Here is a 27,928-nt window from a genome sequence, read left to right on the forward strand (position 1 = left end):
TAGCTACTCGGGAGGCTGAGGCAGGAGAATCACTTAGCCCCAGAGTTCTGGGCTGTAGTGCACTATGTCAATCAGGTGTCTGCACTAAGTTGCATGGCAATATAGTGACCTCCAAGGAGTGACGGACAATCAGGTTGCCTAAGGAGGGGTGAACTGGCCCAGGTAGGAAATAGAGAAGGTCAAAACTTCAGTGCTGATCAGTGGTGGGATTAGGCCTGCAAATAGCCACTGCACTCCAGCCTGGGCAACATGGCAAGACCCTGTCTCTTAAAAAATGAAAAAAAGAACTGGGTGCGGTGTTTCATTCCTATAATCCCAGAGCTTTAGGAGGTCAAGGTGGGAGGATCCCTTGAGGCCAGAAGTTTGAGACCAGCCTTGGCAATATAGCAACACCCCCATCTCTACAAACACAAATTTTTTTAAAAAAATTAGCTGGGTATGGTGGTGCACATCTATAGTCCTAGCTACTTGAGAGGCTGAGGCAGGAGGATTGCTTGAGCCCAGGAGTTCAAGGCTGCAGTGAGCTATGCACTCCAGCTGGGCAACTACGTAAGACCCTATCTCTAAAATAATAATAATAATAATATTTTTTAAAAGCAAAAGACAACATAAAGAAAATGAAAAGATAAGACCTAAATTTGAAGATGATAGTTTCAACACATAGAGATAACAAAAGAATAGCATCAAGTATATATTTTTTAAAATCCTAAAAATAAACAAGATTACGGTAAACAATCCAATAGAAAAAAATGGCAAAGATTTGAACAGGCACTTCACAGAAGAAGAAACTTAAATGGCCAATAAATATATAAAAAGATGACAACTTTATAGGTAATTAGGAAAATGCACATTGAAATGACTGTCAGATAGCACTATATGTCCTGAAGGATCACAATTCTGAAGCCTGGCAAGGAGGCAGAGCCTCAGGAAGTCTCACACACGATTGGCATATTCCATGCCACCGTGAAAGACGTTGGCATTACCTAGTAAGACTGAGGGTGTGCACACCCTGAAACTCAGCAATTCAACTCTTACCTACCCCAGTCCAGAGAAATGCTTACACATGTGCAAGAACGTTCAAGCAGCAATGTTCATAGTAACACCACACCAGAAATAACTCAAATATCCACCAATAGAATGAATAGATAAACTGTGTTCCACTCATAAAACAGAACAGTAGACAGCAATGAATGTGTAGAAACCACAGCTAACCCCCATCAGGTGAATCTGACAAACATGCTGAGTGAAAGACACGTCATCACATGACACATACAGTCTCATTCCGCTTACAAAGTTCAAAAACGGGCAAATCTACTGCTTGGAAAATGCAAATGTAGGTGTAAAGCATAACGAAAACAAGTGGTTATCACCAAAGTCAGCAGGGTGGTTACTTCTGGGTGGAGAGAAGAGGATACGATTGGGGAAGGGTTCTCTGTGGCACACTTACACGGCTGTTCATTTTATTACCACAGTATTCCTTACGATATGCATGTTTTATATATTCTTCTTTAAGAATGTTTTTAATTAAGAAAGATTCCAGATGCCTTTGATGGGCTCTCTGGGCAGCTCAGTCTTCAGCTCCCTCCCTCCTCCTGTGACAGCAGCAGGTAAATGGGCGGGGCCACCCGCACCACATCAGTCGCAGAACACGGACAGGCACATCTCAGAGCACACACATTTTAACAGCACAGACTCTATTCTTCCTCGTTATCTCACATAAGGAAAACTCATTGTGCATTTAACACTTGCCATGATTTTTCAGGCCTTTTGATGTTCACTGGCTTTAGTGCTTTTAGTATTTGGAATAAATTGGATTTTTAAGGTCCAGCATTTCAAATTCTGTTATTTGGTTTGTATAATTTCTAAGAAACTCCCCTACTCAACTGTGGCTCACTATCAAGACTGGAATGAGTTTTAGAGTCACATGGAAGAGATGAAAGCAATGTAATTTATTATTCTTAGTAAAAAGTGTTTATTTCCAAACATATTTTTAATCTGTTAAAAACCACAACTTTATCCAAAAATGTAAAACAAGTGAGGAGATGGCTGGTGGTGTTTCTAACTTGACTGTGTACACTATGGAAGCACAGGCCCACCCTGGTTTCCAGCTATAGATTGCACAGGAAATTGCATGAATCACGCACTTACTCAAGACACTAGAACGGCTCCCACAGCCTCCTTGGAGGATGGCCAATAGGTTTGATCTCTTTAACTGGTAGTGACTACCCGAGGCATTGCATTAAGGAGGAGCCTGGGGCCACAACAGGCTCAGAAGAAAACAGTGTTCTGACTGCCTGGCAATGGGGAAGCCGAGGCAGGCACCATCCTGGCCAGCACATCAAGCCCACTCACTCTGCATGCTTTTGAGACCCACACGATCCCGCCATCTTTCCCACTATTCCCCAGAGCAGGCGCAGGGTAGATATTCTTGACGGCCCCTCCTTGCCAACACGTGCCAAGCTCACTCCCACCTCCAGGCCTTTGTTCCAGATCTTGCCCCTTCCTGGAATTTCCTCCTCCAACACATCCGTAACTGCCTGTGGCACATACCTCACCTGGGACACACGTCGTCCCATGCCTTTCCTAGTCACAACAGATGATTCTGACCTCTCCCTTTCCTGAACCCCTCTGTCCTTTCTGGGCTGCATCAGACCAACTGGAACTTCATTAAATACAGTCTTATATTGCTCATCACATACTTCCCCACCCCCTTTCTTGGCTGCCCAAATAGAAGTAAACATTAATAGCTCAAAGGAAAAGACAGTCTCTTTTCTATTCTCACAGCACTTCGCTGCCACAAAAGAACCATCAAAACGTATTTGCTAATCAAATGACTGAGAGCTGATAGGACTAATTTCCTTCCTCCTACCCTACCCTATTTTCACTTCTAACACTAGATGCCCTTTGTCTTGGTGTATGACCTCTACTCCAGGAAGGAATTCTGGACTCCCTGGCAGCAGTCCCACCCATCCCTCCCAGTGTTTCTGTAAGAGGCACCAGAGTGCTTCCGTAAGATGTTAAGAGACCATGATTCCATCCCTCAGAAGAGGCGAGAGTGCATGAGAACAGCCCCTGAGCATCTCCTGGGTTGTATTCATGGGGAGGGTAGGAGGAATCTTAGGCAGAGGCAGCCAGTGACAGCAGAGCCATCTCAAGGTCATTACCCACCACCTCTGAGAAGAAAGTTCTCCCACTTCCCCACCCAGCCCCCATCGTCCCTATTGTTGGGTAACTTCCCACTGCTACCACTTATAAGATAAAATAAACTAGGTCTGGGCCGGGCGCGGTGGCTCACGTCTGTAATCCCAGCACTTTGGGAGGCCGAGGCGGGCGGATCACGAGGTCAAGAGATCGAGACCATCCTGGCTAACACGGTGAAACCCCGTCTCTACTAAAAATACAAAAAATTAGCCGGGCGTGGTGGCGGGCGCCTATAGTCCCAGCTACTCGGGAGGCTGAGGCAGGAGAATGGCGTGAACCTGGGAGGCGGAGCTTGCAGTGAGCCGAGATTGCGCCACTGCACTCCAGCCTGGGTGACAAAGCGAGACTCCGTCTCAAAAATAAAAATAAAAAAAATAAAAATAAAAAATAAACTAGGTCTGAGGGGTCTTCTCCCATCGGCACTTCCTGATCCCTCCCTCATCCTTCTGATTCATTCGTGGCCCTAAATACACCAGTGAGAGGTGGAATTTCAAGGAAATGCCAACAGGAGACCCCTGAGCTTGAAAAGCAGTTCCATTAGAAGCCATGAAATGAAGGCCAATGTCCAAAAATGACCAGGAAAGCCTGAAAGAGTTTCAAATTGGGAAGAGTCAAAGGGGATTTGTGTAGAGCCAAGAATTCAAAATCAGGAAAACAAGATCAAGCAGAAGAAATGTAGAACTAGAACCTGCTATGCGGAATGTATGGGGTTGGAGTAATTTCTCCCAAGGAATGACTTATTATGGCAGCTATAGGTCAAGGCTGCCCATGCTTGTCAGAGGAAGTGTGAGGGAGTGATTCTTGCTTAAGGGCCAGGGTGGGATAGGATATGCTCTTCTTCCTCTGACCTTCCCTCCTTCGCGGAGGATCCTGGCCACATGGCCCTAAAGCAGATGGTTCCTGAAATACCTGCAGGTCCTCTCACAGAGGTCCCAAAGCCAGGTGACCTTAACCCCTTACCCAAGCCAAAGGCAACCAAGCCCAGGCTGGATATAAGGGAGTCGAACCATCCAGAAGAGGGATCATACATTACTTCAGTTTCACAATAATTTGAGTAGAGGAAGATTTTGTTTAGGGTTGTTCAAAATAGGAAAATCTTTCACCAAGATCAGGAACCTAGAAAAAGATCCAAGCTAAATAGGGTAGCCTCATATTAATTTGAACCCAATCACATCTCTTCTCCTGGTGATTATGAATGTGGGGTGTGAAAGGGGTTGGGGCAGAGAGGCCCTGGAAATGCTTTGGAAGAGATTAAAGATGAAGGGCCAATGGTGTCACTTTTGTGTTTTGTGTGTGTGTGTTTTTAAATAATTTCAACTTTTTTGTTTGTTTGTTTGTTTGTATTTTGAGACAATGTCTCGCTCTGTCACCTAGGCTGGAATGCAGTGGTGCGATCTCAGCTCACTGCAACCTCTGCCTCCTGGGTTCAAGCAGTTCTCGTGTGTCAGCCTCCCAAGTAGCTGGGACTACAGGCGTGTGCCACCACACCTGGCTAATTTTTGTATTTTTAGTAGAGAGGGGGTTTCACCATGTTGGCCAGGCTGGTCTTGAACTCCCAACCTCAGGTAAGCTGCCCACCTCAGCCTCCCAACATGTTGGGATTACAGGTGTGAGCCACCCTGCCCAGCCAATAATTTCAACTTTTATTTTAGATTCAGAGGGGTACGTGTGCAGGTTTGTTACATGGGCATGCGGGGTGACACTGAGGTTTGGGGTACAATTGATTCTGTCACCCACGTACTGAGCACAAGAGGAAGTTTTGCAACTGTCCCCCACTCCTTCCTGCCTCTGAAGCCCCCAGTGTCTGTTTCCATCTTTATGTCCGTGAGTGCCCAATGCTTACTTCCCCTTATAAGTAAGAACATGCAGTATTTGATTTTCTGTTCCTGGATTAATTTGCTTAGGATAATGGGTGACACTTTTGAATCCTGAAAGATGATGAGTCATTGTTTTCATTCTCCAGGAAGCCTGAAGGGCAAGAGAGAAGCCCAGACAGTGCAGCCTGCAGTTAGAGACTTGTACAGATGCCAGGATAGATTCTGGGACTTCCTCATTCTTCTCTACCATAAACTCCTACTGACGAAAGCAATGCTTTTCCGAGAATGACCCTTGGACCACTTGTAAAAGGATCACTTTTTAAAATGCACATACCCTCACCTGCCTCTTGCTATTCAATCAAAATCTCTGGACCTGGTTCCTAGAACTGGAATTTTTAACAAGTGCACTATGGTTTCTTGAATTCATGAAACTTTTAAAACCACTGAGGCAAGGTTACAACCTATTTCTCTTTTTTTCTTTGCAAGACCCAACTGCCCTGTTTTTTCCACCAGACCCAGGAAAAGGACATGCAGTGTCCTGTAGGGCTCTCCAGACTTTCTGAGACAAAGCTTTCTTTTCTATTTAGACCCTAGGCCAATCTGCTCTCCTAGAATAGCACAGACCTTGAATTAGCCCCATGCCATGTGCTACTTGTTCAGAAACTTGCTGCCAGCCCCAGCTCGCACACAGACTAGGTTCTCCTGCCATCTTGACCAGGCAAGTCAGCTGGTACCCCAGATCCTGTGGATTCAATCCATTTGAGGTTCTTATTTTCTTGCAACTCTGTCAATCCCTTAAATGTCCCCAGCTGTGCAAGCCTAACTCCAGCATCAGCAGATGGTGGAGAGAACAGAATGGCCTGCCCCATCAGGAACTGCACACTCTCCACCCCTGGGAGTTGTGACCAGAACATTCTTGGGGAGGCAGAAGAGTGGCAGGAAGGATGGGGGGTTACACCCCTGAGCACCTACTCTGTGCAAGTCCAGGACAGTCTTCTCACATTCCACTTTGCTTTCATGCCTCAAATTCAGAGGGACCATACATTACTTCAGTTTCACAATAATTTGAGCAGAGGGAGATTTTGTTTAGGGTTGTTCAAGATAGGAAAATCTCTCACCAAGATCAGGAACCTAGAAAAAAATCCAAGCTAAAAATCCTGAGTGTACCTGACCGGATGCCTCTGAATGCCTTCCACTCTGGGAGTGGGGCGGACCTTTATACCATCTTCTGGAACATGCAAGAAGATGAAACACACTGAACAGGCATCTCTGCCAAGTACTTCTGCACTCAAATGCCTTAAGTGGGCTGAGCCAAGGTTGGAGGGCGAATTCCATTTCCAACCAGCAAATTCTCAAAATAGGCCAGGCAGAGCTCCTTCCAAGAATTGACAAGCTTACACAACCAAAGTGTGTTGGATGAGCTCAGTTCCACCAACACACACACACACACCTACACACACACATCTACACACACACTCATACACACACATCTACACACACACTCATATACACATACATCTACACACACACATACACATCTACACACACTTTCATACACACATACATCTACACACACACATACACACACATCTACATACACACATACACATCTACACACACACTCATACACACATACGTCTACACACACACATACACACACATACACACACATCTACATTCACACATACACATCTACACACACACTCATACACACATACGTCTACACACACACACATACACACACATCTACATCCACACATACCTACACACACATATCTACATACTGTCCTGCTACAACCCCCAGTTAAAAATCAAATACAGTTTTCTGGGAATTACAGGAGAGCAAAGTACTTTGGGATTAGAGTAAAAGAAGGTCAAGCTCTGAATAAGGTCTGGGGTTTAGAGGTTTGGCTAACTCCCCAGAAAAGTTATATCAGCAGGCAGAATCTGGAGCAGCCAGACTGCTGACCAAGAACTGATTCCCCCACCACAGAAACGTGTCAACAAGCCGGTGCCCACTAGGTTCCCAGGCCCTATCACTTACCGACTATTCCTGTCTCACAGGAGACAGACATTCTGGGCAGAGACCCAGGCAGCAGGCTTCCCCTTCCCTCTTTCCTAAATGGGAATTTTTAATACAGTTACCCTGTTTATCTTTTGTGCCTTAGGTGTGCTGGAGATGGTTAATTTAATCATTTGGCCCAGTGTGTTTACAAAATTTTTGTCAAATACATCCCCCTTTGTAATTTTTGCCATATGTATATAATATATATAATGCATATATATTACACATACCCTCACCTCACTGTTCTAATATTTATTATTTTTATCTAAATCAACTTTTTGTTAATCAGATTTTTTACTGAGATAACCGTAGATTCGTTTACATGCAGTTGTAAGAAACAGTACCAGGCGATTTCTCATACACTTCGCCCAGTTTCCCTAAATGGTCACATTTTGAAAAACTATGGTATAATATCACAAAGAGGACACTGTCATTGATGCATTCTATCTTATTCAGATTTCTCCAGTTTTACTTGTATGCACTTATGTCTGTGAGTTAAGCTGTATACAATTTTACCACCTGTGTAGGTTCCTGTGTCCACCACCACAGAGAAGATACCAAGCAGTGCCGACACCACAGGGTCCCTTATGTTGCTCTTTCAAACCCATGCCCACTTTCCTCCCCATCCTCCACCCCTACTTCCCCTTATGATAGGCCCTGGCAATCAGTAATCTATCCTCTATTTCTAAAATGTTATATAAATGGAACCATGCAATGTGAAACCTTTGGGACTGGCTTCATTCACTCAGCACAATTTCCCTGAAGATGCATTCGAGCTGTGTGTATCAGCAGTTTGCTTCCTTTTAGTGCTGAGTAGTAGTCCATGGTATGGATGCACCACAGTTTGTTTAGCCATTCGTAGCTGAAGGACATCTGGGCTGATCCCAGTTTAGGACTATTACAAATAACGTGTCTATGAATATTCATGTGCAGGTTTTGTGTGAACATAAGTTTTCATTTCTCCAGGATAAATGCCCGTGAATGTGATTGCCAGGCCATATGGTAACTGCATGTTTAGTTTTATAAGAAACTGCCAAACTGTTTTCCAGAGTGGCTGTGCCATTTTGCATTCACACCGGCAACATATGGATGACTCAGTTTTTCCATATCCTCACCAGCATTAGGTGTTGTCGCTGATTTTTATTTTAGCCATTCTGATAGGTTTGATGATGATATTGAACGTCACCTTATATCCTTCCTCACCATCTTCCTATTCTCTCAGGTGAAATGTCTGTTTATGTCTTTTGCCATTTTCAAATTTTTTCATGTAAATTTTGTGAGTTCTTTATATAGTCTACATACTAGTCCCTTATAGATATATAGTTTGCAAATATTTCCTCCTAGTCTGTAGCTTGTCTTTCATCCTCTTCACACAACAATATTTCACAGAGCAAATATTTTTAAGTTTTTAAATTTTAAGGGTGTCCAATTTATCAGTATTTCCTTATATGAATCGTGCTTTTAATGATAAGTCTAAGAACTCTTTGCCTAACCCCAGATCTTTAAATTTATTTTCTTTTAGAAGTTTTTCTAAAAGTTTTGTGGGTTAACATTTTACATTAAAGCCTGTGATTCATTTTAGACTAATTTTATATAAGGTTGAGGTTTGTTTTTGTTTTGCCTATTGATGTCTGATTACTCTATTTGTTGAAAAGGTCATTGGTTGAATTGCTTCTTCTGTTGAACTACCTTTGCATCTTTGTCAAAAAATCAATTGAGCATATTTGTGTAGATTTATTTCTGGGTTCTCTATTCTGTTCCATTGATCTATGCATCCGTCTCACTGCCAATACCATACTGTCTCGATTACTGTAGCTATATAGTAAGCCTTCATATAGAATAGAGTGATTCTTTCCATTATATTCTTCTTTGTCAATATCGTTTTAGCTATTCAGTGTCTGTGATTTTCCGTATAAATTTTAGAATAGGCTTATTTATGTTTACAAAAAACCTTGCTAAGATTTGACAAAAATTTCATTTAAACCTATAACTCAATTTGAAGAGAATGAACATCTTTACTATGTTGAGACTTTCAATTCATAAACATAATATGTCTCTCCATTTATTCAACTCTTACATGTCTTCTTTCATCAACATTTTGTACTTTTCAGCATACAGCTCCTATATATGTTTTGTTAAATATATGCCTAAGTATTTCATTTTCTTTGGAGCAATTGTAAAGAATATCGTGTTTTAAATTTCAGTTTCTGCATATTTATTGTTAGTATTAATATATAGAAATCTGATTGATTTTTCCACGTTGCTTTTGTATCCCACAACTTTGCTGAACCCACTTAGTATTTTTAGAACTTTTTTGGTAGATTCTTTGGGCTTTTCTGTGTAGATAATCATGTCATGTGCATAAATCAACTTTTTTAACATTTTAAAAGAAATTTGATATCACTGTCATAAATGCAACACTAGTGTCAACTATCATAAAAAGAATATAATCCTAAAAAATAAATATGATAAAGACAAAATATAATTAAACTCTAGTTAGATACACTTGTCTGCAGAGGGCCCTCAACCTTAGACTTTCTCTCTCTCTCCGGGAGAATAGCAAGTATAAAAATAGGTCTTAGAAACTTAGTGTCATCGGGCTCACTTGGAACATTCCCCAGGACAGACCATATACTAAGCCATAAAACAAGCCTCAATAAATGTAAAATAATTAAAATCATACAAAGTATGTTTCAGATTACAATGGAATTAAATTAGAAATGATCAAAAGTCAAAATTTGGGAATTGCATAAGCTATTAAATAAATAATGGGTTAGAACACGAATTAGAAAATATTTTGAGATTAGTTAAAAACAACATATCAAAACCTATGAGATGCAGCTAGAGCAGTGCTTACAGGAAAATTTATAACTATAAATGCCTACATTTAAAGAGATCTCGAATAAATATGCTAACCTTTCTCCTTAGCGAACTAGAAAAAGAGGAACAAAGCAAATCCAAAGCAAACAGGAGGAAGGAAATAACAATTAGAGGATAAATAAATGAAAGAGAAAAACAATAAAAGAAATAAACCAAAAACACTGGTTCTTTGAAAAGGTCAACAAAACTGACAAACTATCGACTAGACTGAATGAGAAAAAAAGAGAGAAGTTTCAAATTTCTAAAATTAGGAATGGAAAAGGAGACATCACTACTGACCTTATACAAATTAGAAGTATTATTTAATTGGTCATGGGATTAAGAAAAAAAGATTATGAGATAATACTATGAACTACACAGCAAATTAGATAACACTTAAAGAACTGACATCATGGAGACCAAGTTGATGTAGAAAAACAAAGAGAAATGACATCAATCCTTCACAAACTCTTCTAGAAAACAGAGGAGGTGGGAAAACTTATCAACTCATTCTACAAGACTGTTATTGCCCTGATACCAATGCCAGACAAAGATATTCTAAGAAATGGAAACTACAGACTAAAACCCTTTATGAATATAGACATAAAAATCCTTAACAAAACACTAGCAAACTAAACCCAGCAATGTATAAAAAGGATTATGCATCATGACCAAGTGTGATTTATCCCAGCAATGCAAGACTAGTTTAACATCCCAAAATCAATTAACATATAATTTACATATGTAAAAATTTTTTTGAAAAAATCCAACATTCGGTCATGACAAAAAACCTTCAACAAACTAGGAGCAGAAGGGAATTTCTTCAACAGAATAAAAAAGATATATGTAAAACCAGTTAGTGTGATACTTACTGGAGCAAGACTAAATGCTTTATCCTTAAGATCAGGAAGAAACAAGAATGTGCACTCTCATTACTTTTATTCCAGGCTGTTTTAGAGATTCCAGCCAGAGAAATTAGTCAAGAAAAAGAACTAAAAGGCACCCATATTGGAAAGGAAGAAGTAAAATAGTCTTTACTCCCAGATAATATAATCTTGTATATAGAAAACTCCAGATAATTTACTAAAAAACAACTAAAATTAATAAATGAGTTCAGGAAAGTTATAGGATACAAGATAAACATACTAAAGTCAATTGCATTTCTACACACTAACCACAAGCAATGCCATAAATAAGAAAACAATCCCATTCACAATACCATCAAAAAAATCAAATACTGAAGAATAAATAAAACAAAAGCAAGACTTGTAAACTGAAAGCTATAAAACATTGCTAAAAGAAATTAAAGAAGACCGATTAAAATGAAAAGACATTTCACACTGATGGATCGGAAGACTTAAAATTGTTAAGATGGGAATAATACCTGAATTGGCCTAAAGATTCAACACAATTTCTATTAAAATCAAAGTTGCCTTTTGCTTTTCAGAAATTAAGAAATAGATCCTAAAATTCATATGAAAATGTTAAGGGTCCAGAATAGTCAAACAATCTTGAAAAAGAGAACAAAGTTGAAGGACTCACAGTTTTAAATTTCAAACTTACTACAAAGCTACAGCAATCAAAATAGTATAACACTGGTGTCAGGACAGACGTGTAGATCAACTAATAAAGTTAAGAACACAAAAATATGACCAGATTTATGGTTGACTGCTTTTGGGCAAAAGTGCTCCCAAAAGATTCAATGGGAAAGAAACCATCTCTTCAACAACTGGTGCAGGGGTAATTAGATATCCACATGGAAAAAGATGAATTTGGACCCGTATCTTACATCACATACAAAAAGTAACTCAAAATGGATGACAGACATAAATGTAAGCACTAAGAAAACATTAATAAATATTTGTGATGTTCAATTAGCCAATCACTTGTGAACAAGAGATAAAAGAAAAACATGATAAGCTGGACATAAACTTTTGCACACAGTAAAAATTGTGAAAAGATAATCCACAGAATGAGAGGAAATATTTGCGAATTATGTTTGATAAGAGACTTTTATTCAGAATACATAAAGAACTCTTACAACTCGATAATAAAAAGACAATCCAACTAAAAATTAGGCAAGGGATTTGAAGAGACATTTCTCCAAAGAAGATATACAAATGGCCAATAAACATATGAAAAGATATTTATTAACATGATTAGTCATTAGGAAAACCACAGTGACACAATCCCACACCCACTAGGATGCCTATAATCAAAAAGACAGGCAATAAATGTTGGTGAGGATGTGGATATCTTGCAGTTACTTTGGAAAGCAGTCTGTGAGTTCCCAAAATTATTAAAAAGAGTTATCATATGACACAGAAATTCCACTCCTAAGTACATATCCTAGAGAGATGAAAACATACATCCACACAAAATTTGTACATGATTGTTCATAGGAACATTTTTCATAATAGCAAAAAAGTAGAAATAATTCAAATGTTAATGTGTGAATGAATAAATAAAATGTGGTATATCCATACAATGAAATATTATTCAGCCATAAAAATGAATGCATCACTGACACTTGCTTAACTGAAAGAAGATGGTCACAAAAGACCACATATTGTACGATTCCACTTATGCAAAATGTCCAGAAAAAGCAAATTTAGAGGAAAAAAAAGGTAGATTAGTGATTACCAGGGCTGGAAGGAGGTGGAAATTGAGAGCGAGTATAAATGGGCATGACGTTCTTCACAGAGTGATAGAAATGTTCTAAAATTAGATATGAGATGATTGTACAACTCTAAAAATATACTAACAGTCTTTGAACTGTATACACTTAAAACAGGTGATCGTGATGTTTTGTAATTTACCTCAACACAACATATTAAATGTTTAAAAATTAAAAATGAATTAGTGTCCAACTAGTCTTTCTCATTGACCTAATCAGAGTTTTAAAGGCAGTCAGCTTCTTGTTGCTTGATTCAATAACAAGTACCATCTAAAATAACTGTGTATAACAAAAGATATACATGCCACACTTTAAAACGCAACTGCAGGATCTTGAGGAGCCACATTCAGACCTCACTGAGGCCAAACAAGAGGAGAAAAGATACTACCAGGGAGGCTGGATGCATGGGACAGTGGCCCCATGACACTACCACTAGAGGTAGCAGCTAGATAGCCCTGCATTTTCTCCTACTGGGGATAGAGAGGCTGTGAGTAAATTCATGGTTGGGAGTGAGATGAATAGATTATGTTAGCTGGGGCACTATGAAAATTGCACATATAAGAATCAGCTGAGCACAAATCAGAACACCCATCAAGAAGAATGCTGTACCTGTGCATAAAAGGCAAATTCCACCCCGAAACACAGCATATCTTTGGGTGCTGGTAGCCACATCTATATGTCACAGATACGTTTTATCTGGCCAGGCTACACTTTTCTAGGAACTGTCCCTCTTCAAGACCACCTGCCTTCCCATTCTAATAGTAATGTTGGGAAATATCATCTCGTACTACCAATCCCCTCTTGGCCACACACGCCTGTTCTTAACCTGGGGAATTCCTCCCTGGCATTTTAGACTGGAAACGAAGAGAATGCCAGGCCAGTATCTCTCCAGAGACTAACTCTGGAACATGTCAAATGCCAGAGCTGAGGGCAGTTCTGTTTTTACCATGTGGATACCAACCAGTACCTTCCAATAAATTCCCCTTTCTCCTGAATTTCAGTTGTGCTTTGATTCCACATAACCAAGAATCCTAAGTGATACTATTCAAGTTTAAATCGTTTTCTGCTTAAATTCTAGTCCACCAGCATTCCCACAATACATAAGACTTGGTTCCACTTAAAGGCGCACATTAGTCCCATAATTAGGGGGTTTTAGAGATAGCACCTTCTCTCAGCAAAGGTCGTCTCTACCCACCCACCTCACCCTTCCCATGACAAAGGTTAAGGTGATTCTGCTGGGAACACTAGATGAGTAAGCTGTTTGAGGATTACAGTAAAGAAGGGAGATAACTAAGTCTGGGAAGTTTGAAGATTTGTCCAAATCCCAGAAAAACAAACGATTAAGTGGTGTTTATGGCTGTTATTATAAACCAACCAGATGCAAGTTGATACAAACTTTTGAAATCCTAAAGAAACAGAACAATTTGTTAAATGCTATGTTAAGAGCTTTTGCAAGATCCACTTCCATCCATTATTTATTTCGCTTTGGTTTAATCACATTTTGATTAGCAAAACCAGAAGCATGATGTAGTTGTCTTTATGAAAATCAACTACTAGAATTCCTGAGAATTAAATTAACCAAGGGAATGGAGATACCACAAATTCACTATTTCCTTTTTTAAATAATGTATTTATTTAGTAAAACAGCTAGCTTACCAGGCTAGGTAAAGCTATCATCAAATCTCTAATTCATGTGTACTGGATCCCCACAACCTCCTTCGAGATATAAGAAGTTCAATAACCCAATACCACTGGGGAAAGTCAAGGTACTCACATACAATGTGTCATATTCTGATTTTAGAACAAAATAGTGAGATTATGTACTTGACTATATCCTTAAGATAAAATCTAGAACCAAAACAAACAGGTATGCTATGAAAAATATTAAGAATTTTAATGGTCATTACCATAGGAAAGTGTTACTAAAATTGTGCTAGTAGTCATAATGATAATAACAATGGAAAAAGTAACAACAGAAATAATAAAACCATCTAGCCCAAAAATATGTAGAGTCAGGGATGTAACTGTGTTATGTACAGGAGCTATAATTTTAACATTTATCATTGTATGGTACATCAGATCTGTATTTCCCTATCATTTTCCCTTATTTCTTCTCTGGTTGAATCAATGCCACATTGACTACCACAAGTGAAAGGCCATTAATTAAGTTATTACACTGAGGGCAGACATAACAAAGGCATGATACCTTTGTACACTCAGGGGTGACATTCAGGGATGGAGGATAGTATCTACACAAAAGAGATTTAAATGCATCTTACCTAATATCTGAGAGGTCGCACTTGTTTCCAGCGATGGCCATTACAATGTTTTCTGGACCATGTTCTTTCAGCTCCTTGACCCATTTCTTCAAGGTATAAAATGAATCCTAAACCAACAGTATACACAAATCATTAGAAAGACCTCTCAATATAATATTTCAACTAAGCAGAAATACAAGCCCAGTACAATTTAATGGAGAAAAATATTTTTAGGAGACTCATGCAGATTAACACACTACCTCTGTCTAGGCACAAAAGTTAATGTTAGCTGAAATATACTTAAATAGACCATATCAAGTTTTCTAAAATTAAAACTTGATCTAGTTAAGAAAATCATATCAGTGATTTTTCTCCTATAAATAACATTAATTTAAAATGATAGCCTGGACTCCACATGAATAAGAATAACAGGACTAAGTAAATGCTCATGCTTACACCAAGAAAGAAACATATATATTTAGAGTCCTGTCTTCCTGTTGGCCCTTCACTCACAATTGTCCTCTAGAAAACAGGCCAAGGGCAACACACCACATTTAGGTAGAAGTGGTCAGGAACTCGTGGAAAGTAACAGTGATGGGTCATTAAACTAACAGTCTTATGTGCTGAGTCAACACTCCAGAGGAAAAAAAGTAAATAATTCAATTTGCAGGAGTGGGAAAAAATGTCATCAAACTACTGCAGTTATTTGTTGATGGAAGTCTAAGACCTTCAACGTGATAACTAAAAATATACTTATATATACACACACAAAGATTTACTTACATAAACACGAATGTTATGCTTGGCATTTTAAGTATGTAGTATGATTGAAACAGTAACAAAAATAAGTATTCTGTAATTATAAAGCATGCAGAAATTAAAAATGATTTTCCTTTTCTTTAAAAGCTGACATTCTGCAGAATAGTACTAGCAGGCATGACTTTGCCTCTACAGTCAATTTTAAGAATGAATGGTCATTATTGTTTAATTTAGCAGATAAATATGGGATGCTTTGTTACATATACATGAAATAAACTCAACATATAGTGGCACGCTACTGGCAAGATGCAAGCAGTGACATCTCTGCTCCAGTCTCTCTAAGTGAGAGAACCACCATAAATGACATCTAAATTCTGAAGGAGACATTCTTACCTGCTTGGTAATATCATACACGATAACAGCTGCAGCTGAGCCTCGATAGTACATGGGAGCCAATGAATGAAACTGTTTAAGAACAATGAACAGTTTTAGGCCAAAGTGAAAGACTTGATTCAATCCCAAATTAAACATAAACGTTTTATCCTACATCATCCTTATAGGATCCCTAAATTCCTTCCCTATATAATTTTTCCATGGTTCATATTATTTATTTATTTATTTATTTATTTATTTATTTTTTGAGATGGAGTTTCACTCTTTTCACCCAGGCTAGAGTGCAATGGCATAATCTTGGCTCACTGCAACCTCCACCTCCTAGGTTCAAGCGATTCTCATGCCTTGGCTTCCTGAGTAGCCAGGATTACAGGCATGCACCACCACATCTGGATCATTTCTGCATTTTTATTAGAGACAGAGTTTCACCATGGTGGCCAGGCTGGTCTCAAACTCCTGACCTCAGGTGGTCCACCTGCCTCAGCCTCCCAAAGTGCTGGTATTACAGGTGTGAGCCACCGCGCCCAGCCCCAGAGTTCATATGAAATAATAAATTTTCCTCCTCATCAACACATATATATGCTTGTGGTTTATTGACCATGAAATCTACTGTTGGGTAAAGGACAAAAACAAATTTTATTTTAAATGTTACCATCTTGTGAATTTTCTTTTCTCTGCTGCTCATCATTTCTCTAATATGACTGACTGACCCAGGGTAATCTCATTAGAATTATGCGGCAGTAAAAGAAAGATGTATGGCAAGGAGAGGGAAAGGGAACACTGGCAAAGATCACAGGACCCTTGCTGAGCCATTAATAAGGACCAGTCAGCAAGGGCAGCCTTGGCAGCAGCTGCCTTGGGTCTGGAGGGGCTGCCACCTCTCCAACTCGGGGCTTCACACCTACCTAAGGTCCACAAATGACAAGACAGCAGAGGAGCTCCATTCCAAAATGTTAACAAAGCAAGTGCTGCTGGTCACTAGCATCGTTCATCCCCAGACAGGAGAGCTCATTAGTCTCAGAATGCATACATTTTATGTATATTTTGGAGAAGGGTCCAGTCTTAATCTGCATATTTTTTAAAATTAAAAAGTATCCTGGAGGGGCCGAGTGCAGTGGCTCACGCCTGTAATCCCAACACTTGGGAGGCTGAGGCAGGCAGGATCACCCGAGGTCAGGAGTTTGAGAACAGCCTGGCCAATATGGTGAAACCCGTCTCAACTAAAAATACAAAAATTAGCTGGGCATGGTGGCAGACGCCTGTAATCCCAGCTACTCGGGAGGCTGAGGCAGGAGAAATGCTAGAACCCGGGAGGCAGAGGTTGCAGTGAGCTAAGACTGCAAAACTGCACTCCTGCCTGGAAGACAGAGTGAGACTTTATCTCAAAAAAAAAAATAGTATCCTGGAGGGGTTTTGAAAGTCAATAAGAAAAAGATGGCTTAATAGAAAAATGGACAAAGGTATATACAAAGGTAAATCACAGAAGACATATAAATTGCCAACAAATATTTTAAAACATGTTCAATTAGAATTGGAAGAACACCAATAAAAATAAGGAGACACTTATAAATTATTAAATTGTAAAAAGATTTGTGCTGTTCAGTGTTGGTGTAGGTTTGGGAAGGGAGGCACGCATACTCTACATGGAATGTGCTGAATATCTTCTTTCAAAGCAACTGTTGGTAATATAATCAAAAGTTGAAATGTGTGTCCCATTTGACCCAGCAATTCCACTTAGAGGAATATATACTGGAGTGACCATCACACATAGGAAGACACATCCCTGTGCTGTTTATGGGAGCAAATGGGAATTGACTCATGGTATAATGTTATGAACTGAATGTTTGTGTCTCCCCTAAAATCCATGTATTGAAACCCTAACTCCCAACGTGGTGGTATTAGGAGGTAGGGCCTTTCGGAGGTAATTAGGGTTAGATGAGGTCACAGATGGGATTAATCCCTTATAAGGAGAGAAGGAGACCAGATCTCTCTTCTCTCCCTGCCCTGCCCCTATGTGAGATACAGCAAGAAGGCGAGTATCTGCATAGCAGAAAGGGGGCCCTCAGAGGCACTGAATCTGCCAGCACCTTGATCTTGGACTTCCCAGCTCCCAAATGGTAAGAAATCAACGTGTGTTGCTTAAGCCACCTAGTCTATGTTATTTTGTGCACAGATTAATACATATATGTATGTAATGATATTCTATAGCCATTAAAATGATGATTTTTATTTACAGGAAAAGAGATCTTTGACATACTGTTAGATGAAAAATAGTCTCAAAACAGCACATATAGCATATAATTTATCATTTATTATGTGGTTAATTTATCATTATATGATAATATAATGTAGGGTAAAATGTATGTGGGAGTATGTCTCTGTGAGCAGGAATAACACGAGGTTCCTCTAAATCTTAACCGGTGGGATTTCCAGCGATTTTTACATTTTCCTTATAAGCATCTGTATAGCATAAATTTTTACAATGAGTTTTAAATAATATGGTTTTTAAGTTTTGAACAAAGCAGCTGTTTGTATTGGGCAGCGGGGAGAGAGCAGGGAGGAAGGAGAAGTGGATCCTGAAGCTTTTCTGGCAAGCGACAAAACCCTAACTCATTATTTTCTTCCCCACGATACTCATCATTGGATCAATACTTGCCAAACTGAAATGATGGTATTTGGAAATCTGAGTCCCCAGGTTTCCCTGTTACTGCACTGAGGAATGCCGGTGAGGCACTCACAATAGTGTGGAAAGGAAGTGGGCCACCCTCCCTGCCTCCAGTCCCTCCATGCAGGTCTCCATCCTGAAGAGAAAGAACTCTGGAGCCTCTGCGGGTTTCAGAAAAGGGAGAAGGTTGGACGAAGCTCAGGGTGAACCAAGGAGTTCACAGCTGAACTGTGCGGTGGCCGAAGATGCTGAAGGGCCGGCGCCACCCACTGCCCCCATTCCAGAACGCACTTGGGGACAGCGACATTTGCCATGCATGCCTTTCCGTACTCACTGACGGCCCAACACTGTGTTTGGCATAATTATTAGGCATCCATAAATCTATTTTTAACCCACCATTTGGCAATCTACTCCTTACACTTAAAAAACAAAATCAGAATTCCTGCCCAAAGGAAGGAAAAAGCAATAATTTTTTTAAACATTCCTACTTTTCAAAGGGTAAGGACCGCAGATAAAGTCTCCTTTTACCCCAGTTATACAAAATGCCCATTTTTTTCAAAATAGCCTCCATATAAGAGTGGTTCACGTAAACACACAAAGTAGCAGTCAATGCAAACTTTATTTCCCAAAAGTAAAGATATTCATGGACTCAAGCTCAAAGAGGAGCAAACTGCGGGTGTCTTCTAAGACAGAGAGAGTTCATTTTAGGCTAAAACACCATGAACTGAATCTAAAACGGTCACTGGCATGGAGGTCTCATGAATTATTGAAGAGATCTTGGTATATAATGCATTACTCATTCTTTCCTTCCTCCAAATGGAATCGCTTTGAAATAAATCTCTGTTGGTGAAGCCACTTAAATGACTTTATTGCTGGGGACTTGAGGGTTTTAATGAGTTAGAAGTTCACGTCTCAGTTCCAAAACCCAATAATGCATTGACCAAAGGGTGATCTTGGTGGAGGACAAAAAGATAAATCACTTCTAGTCTACAATGTTTATGCTTTTCCCCCTTACAAATAGAAAACAAAAGCACCACAATCAGCCTCAGTCCTCAACATGACATAATTCAATTCCTGTGGGGTCAGAAATAAGACTGATGGAATGCTCACATAAAAAGATTCTTCTGGAAATAAAGTTCACAGTCATAAGAGGCTGATAAAGCTTTATTTTTACATCTTACCTTGAAAGGTTATTTGAAAATTAGCACAACAGATGCCAATTCAAAATCCCTTCTTCCCTGACTACCCAGCAAAACATCTAGAAGACCAAATTAAAATGTTGAGAAATTTTTCAGATGTCATTCAATTATTTAGAAACGGCACAGGGAACTGTGAAAACCCAGTGTGTCTCCTCAAAAGAAATAGCTGTTTATGTGCTTAGTGTGTGTGATTATTTGTTTTCTAATTGCTGGAGGTCCCTGTGGTAGGGGAGACGGGAATGGCCTTCTTCAGGCTCTTGGAGCTTCTCCGGCTGCTCAGCTTTCGCAGATGGACATTAACCCTGCCCGCAGCTGGTAGAAAATAAACGAGCATGATCTTTCTGGAAAGCAGCTGGACAATGTGTTTCAAGAATCTTGCAAATGTTCAGATACTTTGATTTGACAATTCCACCTCTTAAGGGAATAATCAGAGATGGTTACAAAGTAACCAGAATTCATTTGAGAATTATCAATGATGCTGAAAAACTGTAAGCAATCTCAGTGTCTAACAATTAAAGAATGGACACATAAATTTTGGCTTAGCCATATGATGGAATATCCAGCAGCAATTAGACTTAGGTGTTTGTAAAATATTAAATGGCACATGAGGCAAGACAGCCTGGTGTGGTATTTTCCTGAGGGTCTTCTGCAGAACACCAGGCCACGTGGAGGTGGCCAGGAAAAAAGGTTTCCTGGCCAAATAAGTTTGAGAAACACCACATATAATAATGCTTCCCTGGAGGTTTACAAAGCATAATTAGTGCATTAAAGGCTCTGAAAATTTTCTACAGTAAAGAAACCTATTTATTTTGGTTTTAGTTCAGAATTCCCATTCATTTTTAAAATCTTTTTTTCAAGTAGTATTTATTAACATCTAGGGACCTAGCGTGATCAAGAATCACCTTAGGGGAAGTGAAGAGAACTGGACTCAAAGAGAGTCCTGAGGCTTGGCTTGGCTCTATCCTACTTTTCTTATTTTGTGAAACTGGTGCAGTGGGTGGGGTCAGACACAAAGCTGAGGTTTTTCCAGCTCTGTGACAACCCTCCAGAGCTCACGGCCAAGGTAAAAACAGGCTCAGGATGGAGGCTCTCGCCTTCCCTGTAGCGCACACCCCTTGTTTTCCCATCCTGTACTGCCTTATGTGCTGGCACACCCACGCGTGCACACACACACACACACCTCAGCAGCACAGTGGAAAGTCTTATTCCAGGAAATCTCCTAATCCTTTAGACCACCTACTCTGCCTCGGGCAACATTCCTTAAATGCAGGTTTGTGGCATCGTAAATTCCACAGCAGCAAAATCCTGCAAGTTGGGAATGAGCAGTGGTGGAAAATACATGAAGTTTCCCAACAAGCACAGCTCCAGCTGGGCTCTGCCTCCCAGATGAGAATTATCCAAGCCAGAATGCTCTGGCATCAGGTCCAGGAACTCGGAGTGATGGGCTTTGTATTATGATTTCCAGAGGACGCTCTGTCCCTGTTGAGTCGCTCAGGCTCGGCCTGGGCGCCTATGCTGCTCTGTGGCAGGTCAGGTGCAAGGCCACCATAAGGGAGAGTCAAGGGCAGATGCCAAAAAGAGCCCAAGGTCCACTGGGATTCAAACAAAGAGAGAAGGGGTAGAAGAAAATTCCCGAAATTCTCAACATTCTCAGCTGGCAAAAGTTGAATGGAAAAACACATTACTGAATGTTCTTTCTGTGCCATTCAGAAGAATGCTTCCGACTTTTACATAGACCCTCTCTCTCCACAGAAAAGCAGAGGCCTAGTTAATATGCCTACTCAGATGTCCTAAAACCCGAGTGTATGCAGAGTTGAATGAAACGGGACTGGGAGACAATACATCGAACTGTTAAGATGTTCTCTCTGAATAATGGCAGTACAGACAAACCACCACTTGCTTTGCTGTTTCTGAATTATTCAAAAAACCTTTCTATTATATCATAATACATTACTTCTGCAACGACAGGGGGTGTCTTTTTCTTTTTTTCCCTTTCTTTCGTTTTTCTTTGAATGTGTTGTTAGAGCCAAAAAGCTTTCTCAGCATTCAGGGATCCAAGGGTTGAAGCAACAGTACCAGGAGGAAGCAACAGTACCAGGAGGAAGCTGGGTTTTAGAAGAGACCTGATGAGCACCTGACTCCTTTCTGACAAATGTGCTGCAAGCCTCATTTAGCAGAAAATGACACAACACAAATCCAAACATCTTTCCACAAAAACGATGTTGGGAGGAAGGCATGGATTACTTTTACTGATTGACTGGGACAGGGTCCCGCTCTGTCGTCCAGGATGGAGTGCAGTGGTGCCACCACGGCTCACTGCAGCCTCAACCTCCTGGGCTCAAGTAATCCTCTCATCTCAGCCTCCCAGGTACCTGGGACTACAGGTGTGTGCCACCATATCCGGTTAATTTTTTTTTTTAAGTTTTTATAGAGACAAGTTCACGCTATGTTGCCCAGGCTGGTTTGAAAACTCCGAGGCTCAAGTGATCTTTTTGCCTTGGCCTCCCAAAGTGCTGGAATTAAAGGCATGAGCCACCGCACCCCGCTGGATTAGTGTTTTTTTAAAAGACAATGTAATGAACTGGAATATTCCAATCCCTAGAATAATGTATAAAAAAGAAATCAATGATTTAAGATGCTGTAGAAATGCATTTTTTCCCACCCATGAAATTGTCCAACGGCAGTGAACGTCAGCTCATATACCTGCATGTTGGCAAACAAGTGGAATTTCCTAAAACTCCAGAACTATGCCCCACCCCACTCCTAGGTATGTCTATTCGCATCATACACAGCCACCATGCTATGCATTTGCGGGGAAAGCCAGGATGGCCACGACGATCATAGAAAGTTAGTCTCATCTGGCCCTCTCTCCGCTCTGCCCAGGTTGGTTTGGTCTCTCCCATCCTTAGCCTCAGGGTCACAGTAAGCGTACCATGTTCAAGACAAGAGCCCACTGTGTGGGACAGTATCTTCGCTGCACAACCCTGAGGAGGCCTCCGAACAGGCCCCATCACACCAGATGCACTCAAAAACACACGGTGTCATTTACCCCAATGTGCCTAGAGTCCCAGACTCTGCACTTTGCTGTGTGCCAACCCAGGCTAGTCAGCACGGCCTTCAGACCCAGCCCCAGCTCTCACGCAGCCGCACCTCCCTCCTGTCCGAGCAAAGTTCGTCTTGCCTTGACTGGACGTCCAAAGTTTCCACAGGAGCCTTCAGATATCCAGTGAGCTCCAAACTGGCCACACAGCCACCAGAGAGATCCTGTTTTGAAGTGCTGGATTATGATATTTATTTACACTGACCACAGAATGTATTTATTTTTAACTTTCACTGTGGAAATTTTCAAGCATATCCACAAGAAGAGAGACTAGAATAATGGACTTCCATCTTCTCATCCCCTGACTTCAAGATCACCACTAACACATGGACCACTGGCTTCCTTTCTACCTCGTCTCACCTCCCGCTCCATTCCTACCCCTGGAGTCTTTTGAAGCAAATACTTGACATCATCTTATGTTAACTGAACATCAGAGTGATTGATTTCTTCCTATATAAATCCAATTGTTTCACCTCCCTGTTCAGAATCCTTCAAACTTAGTATAAAAGCCAAGCTCCATTCTGTGGCATCTTGGGTGGGCCCTGGTCCCTTCTCGGGCCCCTCCCCTGCTTGTCTCCAGCCCCGGCCTTCTCGCTGCTCCCTAAACACAGAGGCAGGTCCACCGAGCCTCCACACCTTCCCTGACGCCTTCTAGCAGCCTGGACCCTCCTCCACCAGCATCCTCAAGGCCCCTCCCTCACTTCTGTCACACCTTTAATCAACTGCCACCCTCCCTGAGAACCCTTCCCTGAATCCCTATCTGGACCATAGCAAGGACTCGACAAATATTTAATGACTGAATGCATGTAATAAAATTCAATAACCCTGTGAAACCAGGGAGAGAAGACAGAGTTGTTCCTGTTATTCAGATGAGAAAACTGAGGCTCAGCATGGTTAAGTGAATTGCCCAAAGACACACAGCTCTTTTTTTTTTTTTTTTTTTTTTTTTTTGAGACGGAGTCTCTCTGTGTTGCCCAGGCTGGAGTGCAGTGGCACCATCTCGGCTCACCTGCAAGCTCCGCCTCCCGGGTTCACGCCATTCTCCTGCCTCAGCCTCCCGAGTAGCTGGGACTACAGACGCCTGCCACCACACCCGGCTACTTTTTTTGTATTTTTTTAGTAGAGACGGGGTTTCGCCATGTTAGCCAGGATGGTCCCGATCTCCTGACCTCGTGATCCGCCCACCTCGGCCTCCCAAAGTGCTGGGATTACAGGCGTGAGCCACTGTGCCCGGTCGACACACAGCTCTTAAATGGTGAAAAAGACTTTGAACACAGGTCTTGACTCTAAATTCCATGCATTTTCCATTCCTGTGTTGCTTCTCTGAAATGAAACGTTGCTTCAGTTGATATAATTAAGACACAGGTTTACATCAAATGTATTCATTCATTCAACAAACAGTATCTCACTGTTTGAACGCTCAGTATGTGGCAGGCACTGTTCTGAGCAGCAGAGAAACTGGAGTGTGGTTGGCAGAATAGTGTCCCCCAAAGAGGTCCATGTCCTAATCCCCATCACCTGTGACTATGTTAGGTTACATGGGAGGTGGAATAGGGCTCATCAGCTGACCTTCATATGAGGACATTATCTTGCATTCCTTGGGTGGGCCCAGTGTCCTCACAAGGCTCCTCAACAGTGAAAGAGAGAGGCAGGGGAGTGGGAGAGAGATTTAAAATGCTACTCTGCTGGCTCTGAAGACAAAGGAAGGGGCTACAAGCCAAGGAATGCAAGTGGTCTCTGAAAAAGGCAAGGAAACAAGATTCTGCCCTTGTACCTCCAGGAAGGATTAAGGCCTGCAGATATTTTAATCTTATTCCAGTGATACCTATTTCTTTTTTTTTTTTTAATCTTTTTATGTTTTTGTTTTTGTTTTTGTTTTGAGACAAGGTCTCATTCTGTTGCCCAGGCTGGAGTGCAGTGGTGCAATCTCGGCTCACTGCAGCCTCAACCTCCTGGGCTCAAGTGATCCTCCTGTCTCGGTCTCCTGAGTAGCTGGGACTACAGCTGCATGTCACCACACCTGGCTAAGTTTTTAAAAACTTTTTGTAGAGATGGGAGTCTCATTATGTTGCCCAGGCTGGTCTTGAACTCCTGGGCTCAAGTGATCCTCCCATCTCAGCCTCCAAGTATCTGGGACCACAGGCATGAGACCCATTTCTGACTTCTGACCTTCATAGCTCTACGGGAGTCTATCTGTGTTGTTTTAAGCCACTGAGCGTGTGGCAATCTGTTACAGCAACAATTGGAAACAAAAAGAGAAAGTGAAGAAGGTAACAAGGTCCCTGCCCTCAAAAAGCGTCCTCTTTTTTTGGAGTGAGGGGGAGTCTGGCACCTTCCACCGGGCCACTCTGGATGCAGAGGTCTTCCTACCGCAGGTCCGTGCTCACTGCAGCCCAGCTGCTTCTGTTAGGACAGGCTGTCAGCGCCTCAGGAGCAGGTTCTTCTGTTACCAAACAAAGTCTATTTGCTAATTTCCTATTCAAGAGTGACACTCATAGGCTTTATAGGGCTTTTCTACTGTATTTTAGCCAGACGTAGGAAATTAGCTCCATAAAAGAAAAAAAGAGGACAGAAGGGAAAGGGAGGGGAAGGGAGGAGAGGAAACAAAACTAGTTGAAGTGCTTCTTAGATTCTCGGCAAATCCACCTCCAGACCCCCTGAAACTCCTGTCTCAGCGGCTCTGTGTCTTGGCCCCACGTCCTCTGAGAGTTGGCAGAATGGAAACTTGGCCTCCACCCAAGAGGCACAGACAGTGCCTCATAATTAGAAGCTACTCAGGGCATCCCAGACTAAAACACACATCAGCAAAATGTCATTGCCTGACCTGGGAAGGTGTTCATCTAGCGCAGTCACTGTACCTCCCAGAGCAGCCTGTCCCCACCAAGGAGGGGGCATATGGAAGAAGGGGACACGCACTGGAGAGCAAAGGGCAACAGCAGGGTCTCCAGTGACAAAAGAACCCCCGAGGGGCAAGAGCAGGGCAGAAGCCCGTGTGTAAGCAGAAGAAGGCTGTCCACGCAGCTCTGAGGCTTTCCCCTCTGGCCGCCTCTGTGTTCCCACGGCCCAGGCCACATCCCTCACTGCCAGCATGGCCACCTCCCGGGCTCAGGGCAGAGCTGTTTACAGTGTTTCCCTAAGAACTCCCGAAAGGTATCTTCGTATATGAACATGTCCTTCCTCCTTCTCTCCTGTCACTGGCATTCTGACACCCAGGAGGGCTGTTCTGCACCTAGATTCCTATTTTCTTATAGGACACAACCCCCCCAAATGGCACGACAGTTCTGGGGGCCACGTCTGTGGACCAAGGCAGTCCCTGCTCCACCTGCACAGCTGCCGTCAGGGTCCCCTCATGCCCCGCTCCAATACCTCTGCTCACACTTTGCTTTTGTAGTTTCCAGCACCAATTTTCAAATATCAATGAAACTCTTCAGCTGTAAAGTGCTTAATGAAGGATTCCTGGGGCTTCTCCTTAAAGGAGCTCAGCAGGCATGGCCCTCACCACAGCTGTTTATCTCACTTTAACAGCATAAACCCTATCTTCAAGCTCCAGGCCTGCCTCCTCCCCACACAATCATCACTCAGTTTTCTCTTTCAAGAGAGTTACTAGGGGCATGGAGGAAGGGAATATTTCCCTTGCCGGGATCTCAGTTTGCATTGGTAGAAAGCACAGTCATCCCAGCCTGGACAGTACAGTGAGACCTCGTCTCTGAACAAAAAACAAACAAAAAATATTAGCCAGGCATAGTGGCTGGTGCGTATAGTCCCAGCTACTCGGGAGGTTAAGGCAGGAGGATTGCTTGAGTCCAGGAGGTCAAGGCTGCAGTGAGCTATGATTGCACCACTGCATTCCAGCCTGGGTGACACAGCAAGACCCTGTCTAAAAAAAAAAAAAAAAGAAAGGAAAAAGAGAAGAAAAGAAAGCACAGTGCTCTTGTGAAAGGGTGGGAGGAGAGCAAAAACTCGCATGTACTCTATCCTCTCCCATGAGGAGGAATGCCTACAAAAACGTTCTATCGTGGGCTGGTGGGGATGGTGCAGGTCAGGAGCAGGATTCCGGGCTGTGCTGCTGGCTGGTGTTGCAGCTGGGACTGTATTTCCAATGCCTGCAGGAGAAAGAAAGGAGCTGCTCATTCTGAGCTTGTAAGAGGCTCCATTCTTCAAGAACTTCCAAAGGTCAAAATTTCCTCTGACTTTACTAATGGCCTATGAATAGTGAACCACTTTTTTGACCATAGATGCTGGGGCCCTGAAGAAAGCGGGAAAGACAGCAAAAGAGTTTCTTTGGATGTCTGTAAAGCCTGAATTTGACCTCAGCTATCTGCTGCCTCCAGTTCCTTTGCTTTCTCAAGGACCCATTCAGACCCAGCGATTCCGCACAGCTTTGTGCCAGTGCATCCCAGCCCTCTGGGCACATGATCTCCAAACACCTAATCTTTCAAACCATGCAGACTGGCAGTCACTTGCAAAATTAATCTGAAGGAGGTGAACAAGTGGTATGGCTGAACAGCCTGGGGTGCCCAGATCTCCTGACTGCATGCATTAAACCGTGGGCTCCTGGAGGATGTCAGTGTGGCTCCCTCTTACGGGCATGCACCACCACACCCAGGTAGTTTTTTATTTTTTGTAGAGACAGGGTCTCACTATGTTGCCCAGGCTTATCTTGAACTCCTGGGCTCAAGCTGTCCTTCCACCTTGGCCTCCCAAAGTACTGGGATTAAAGGTATGATTCACTGTGCCTGACCTAACTCTTTATTCAAAATTTTTTCTCTGAGGTCAGCATTTCTAACCTACATGTAAATTCCAAAGAGTTGAAAGACAGCTGGCAACTTGCTTATCATTGATAATTTACAGGTTTAAGGAGCAGGTAACCCGAAAGTCATCTACAAAGTCAACATAATCCTGACCAAAATCCCAGTTGGATTCTTTTGATAAATA

At 41.8% G+C, this 27,928-nt stretch overlaps 1 protein-coding gene across 1 annotated transcript in view; it reads right to left on the reverse strand.

Annotated features, from left to right (window-relative positions):
- RAB31 (RAB31, member RAS oncogene family) overlaps positions 1 to 27,928 on the reverse strand; it is a 154,794-nt gene that overhangs the window by 33,284 nt on the left and 93,582 nt on the right. Inside the window, exons 4-5 of the mRNA XM_019014143.4 lie at positions 16,030 to 16,101; positions 14,899 to 15,005 (exon numbers count right to left, since the gene is read on the reverse strand). Coding sequence (XP_018869688.1) covers positions 14,899 to 15,005; positions 16,030 to 16,101 — 179 coding nt within the window. The remainder of the gene's footprint in view (positions 1 to 14,898; positions 15,006 to 16,029; positions 16,102 to 27,928) is intronic.

Source organism: Gorilla gorilla, chromosome 17, assembly GCF_029281585.2.
Source record: "Gorilla gorilla gorilla isolate KB3781 chromosome 17, NHGRI_mGorGor1-v2.1_pri, whole genome shotgun sequence".
Classification (NCBI taxonomy): domain Eukaryota; kingdom Metazoa; phylum Chordata; class Mammalia; order Primates; family Hominidae; genus Gorilla; species Gorilla gorilla.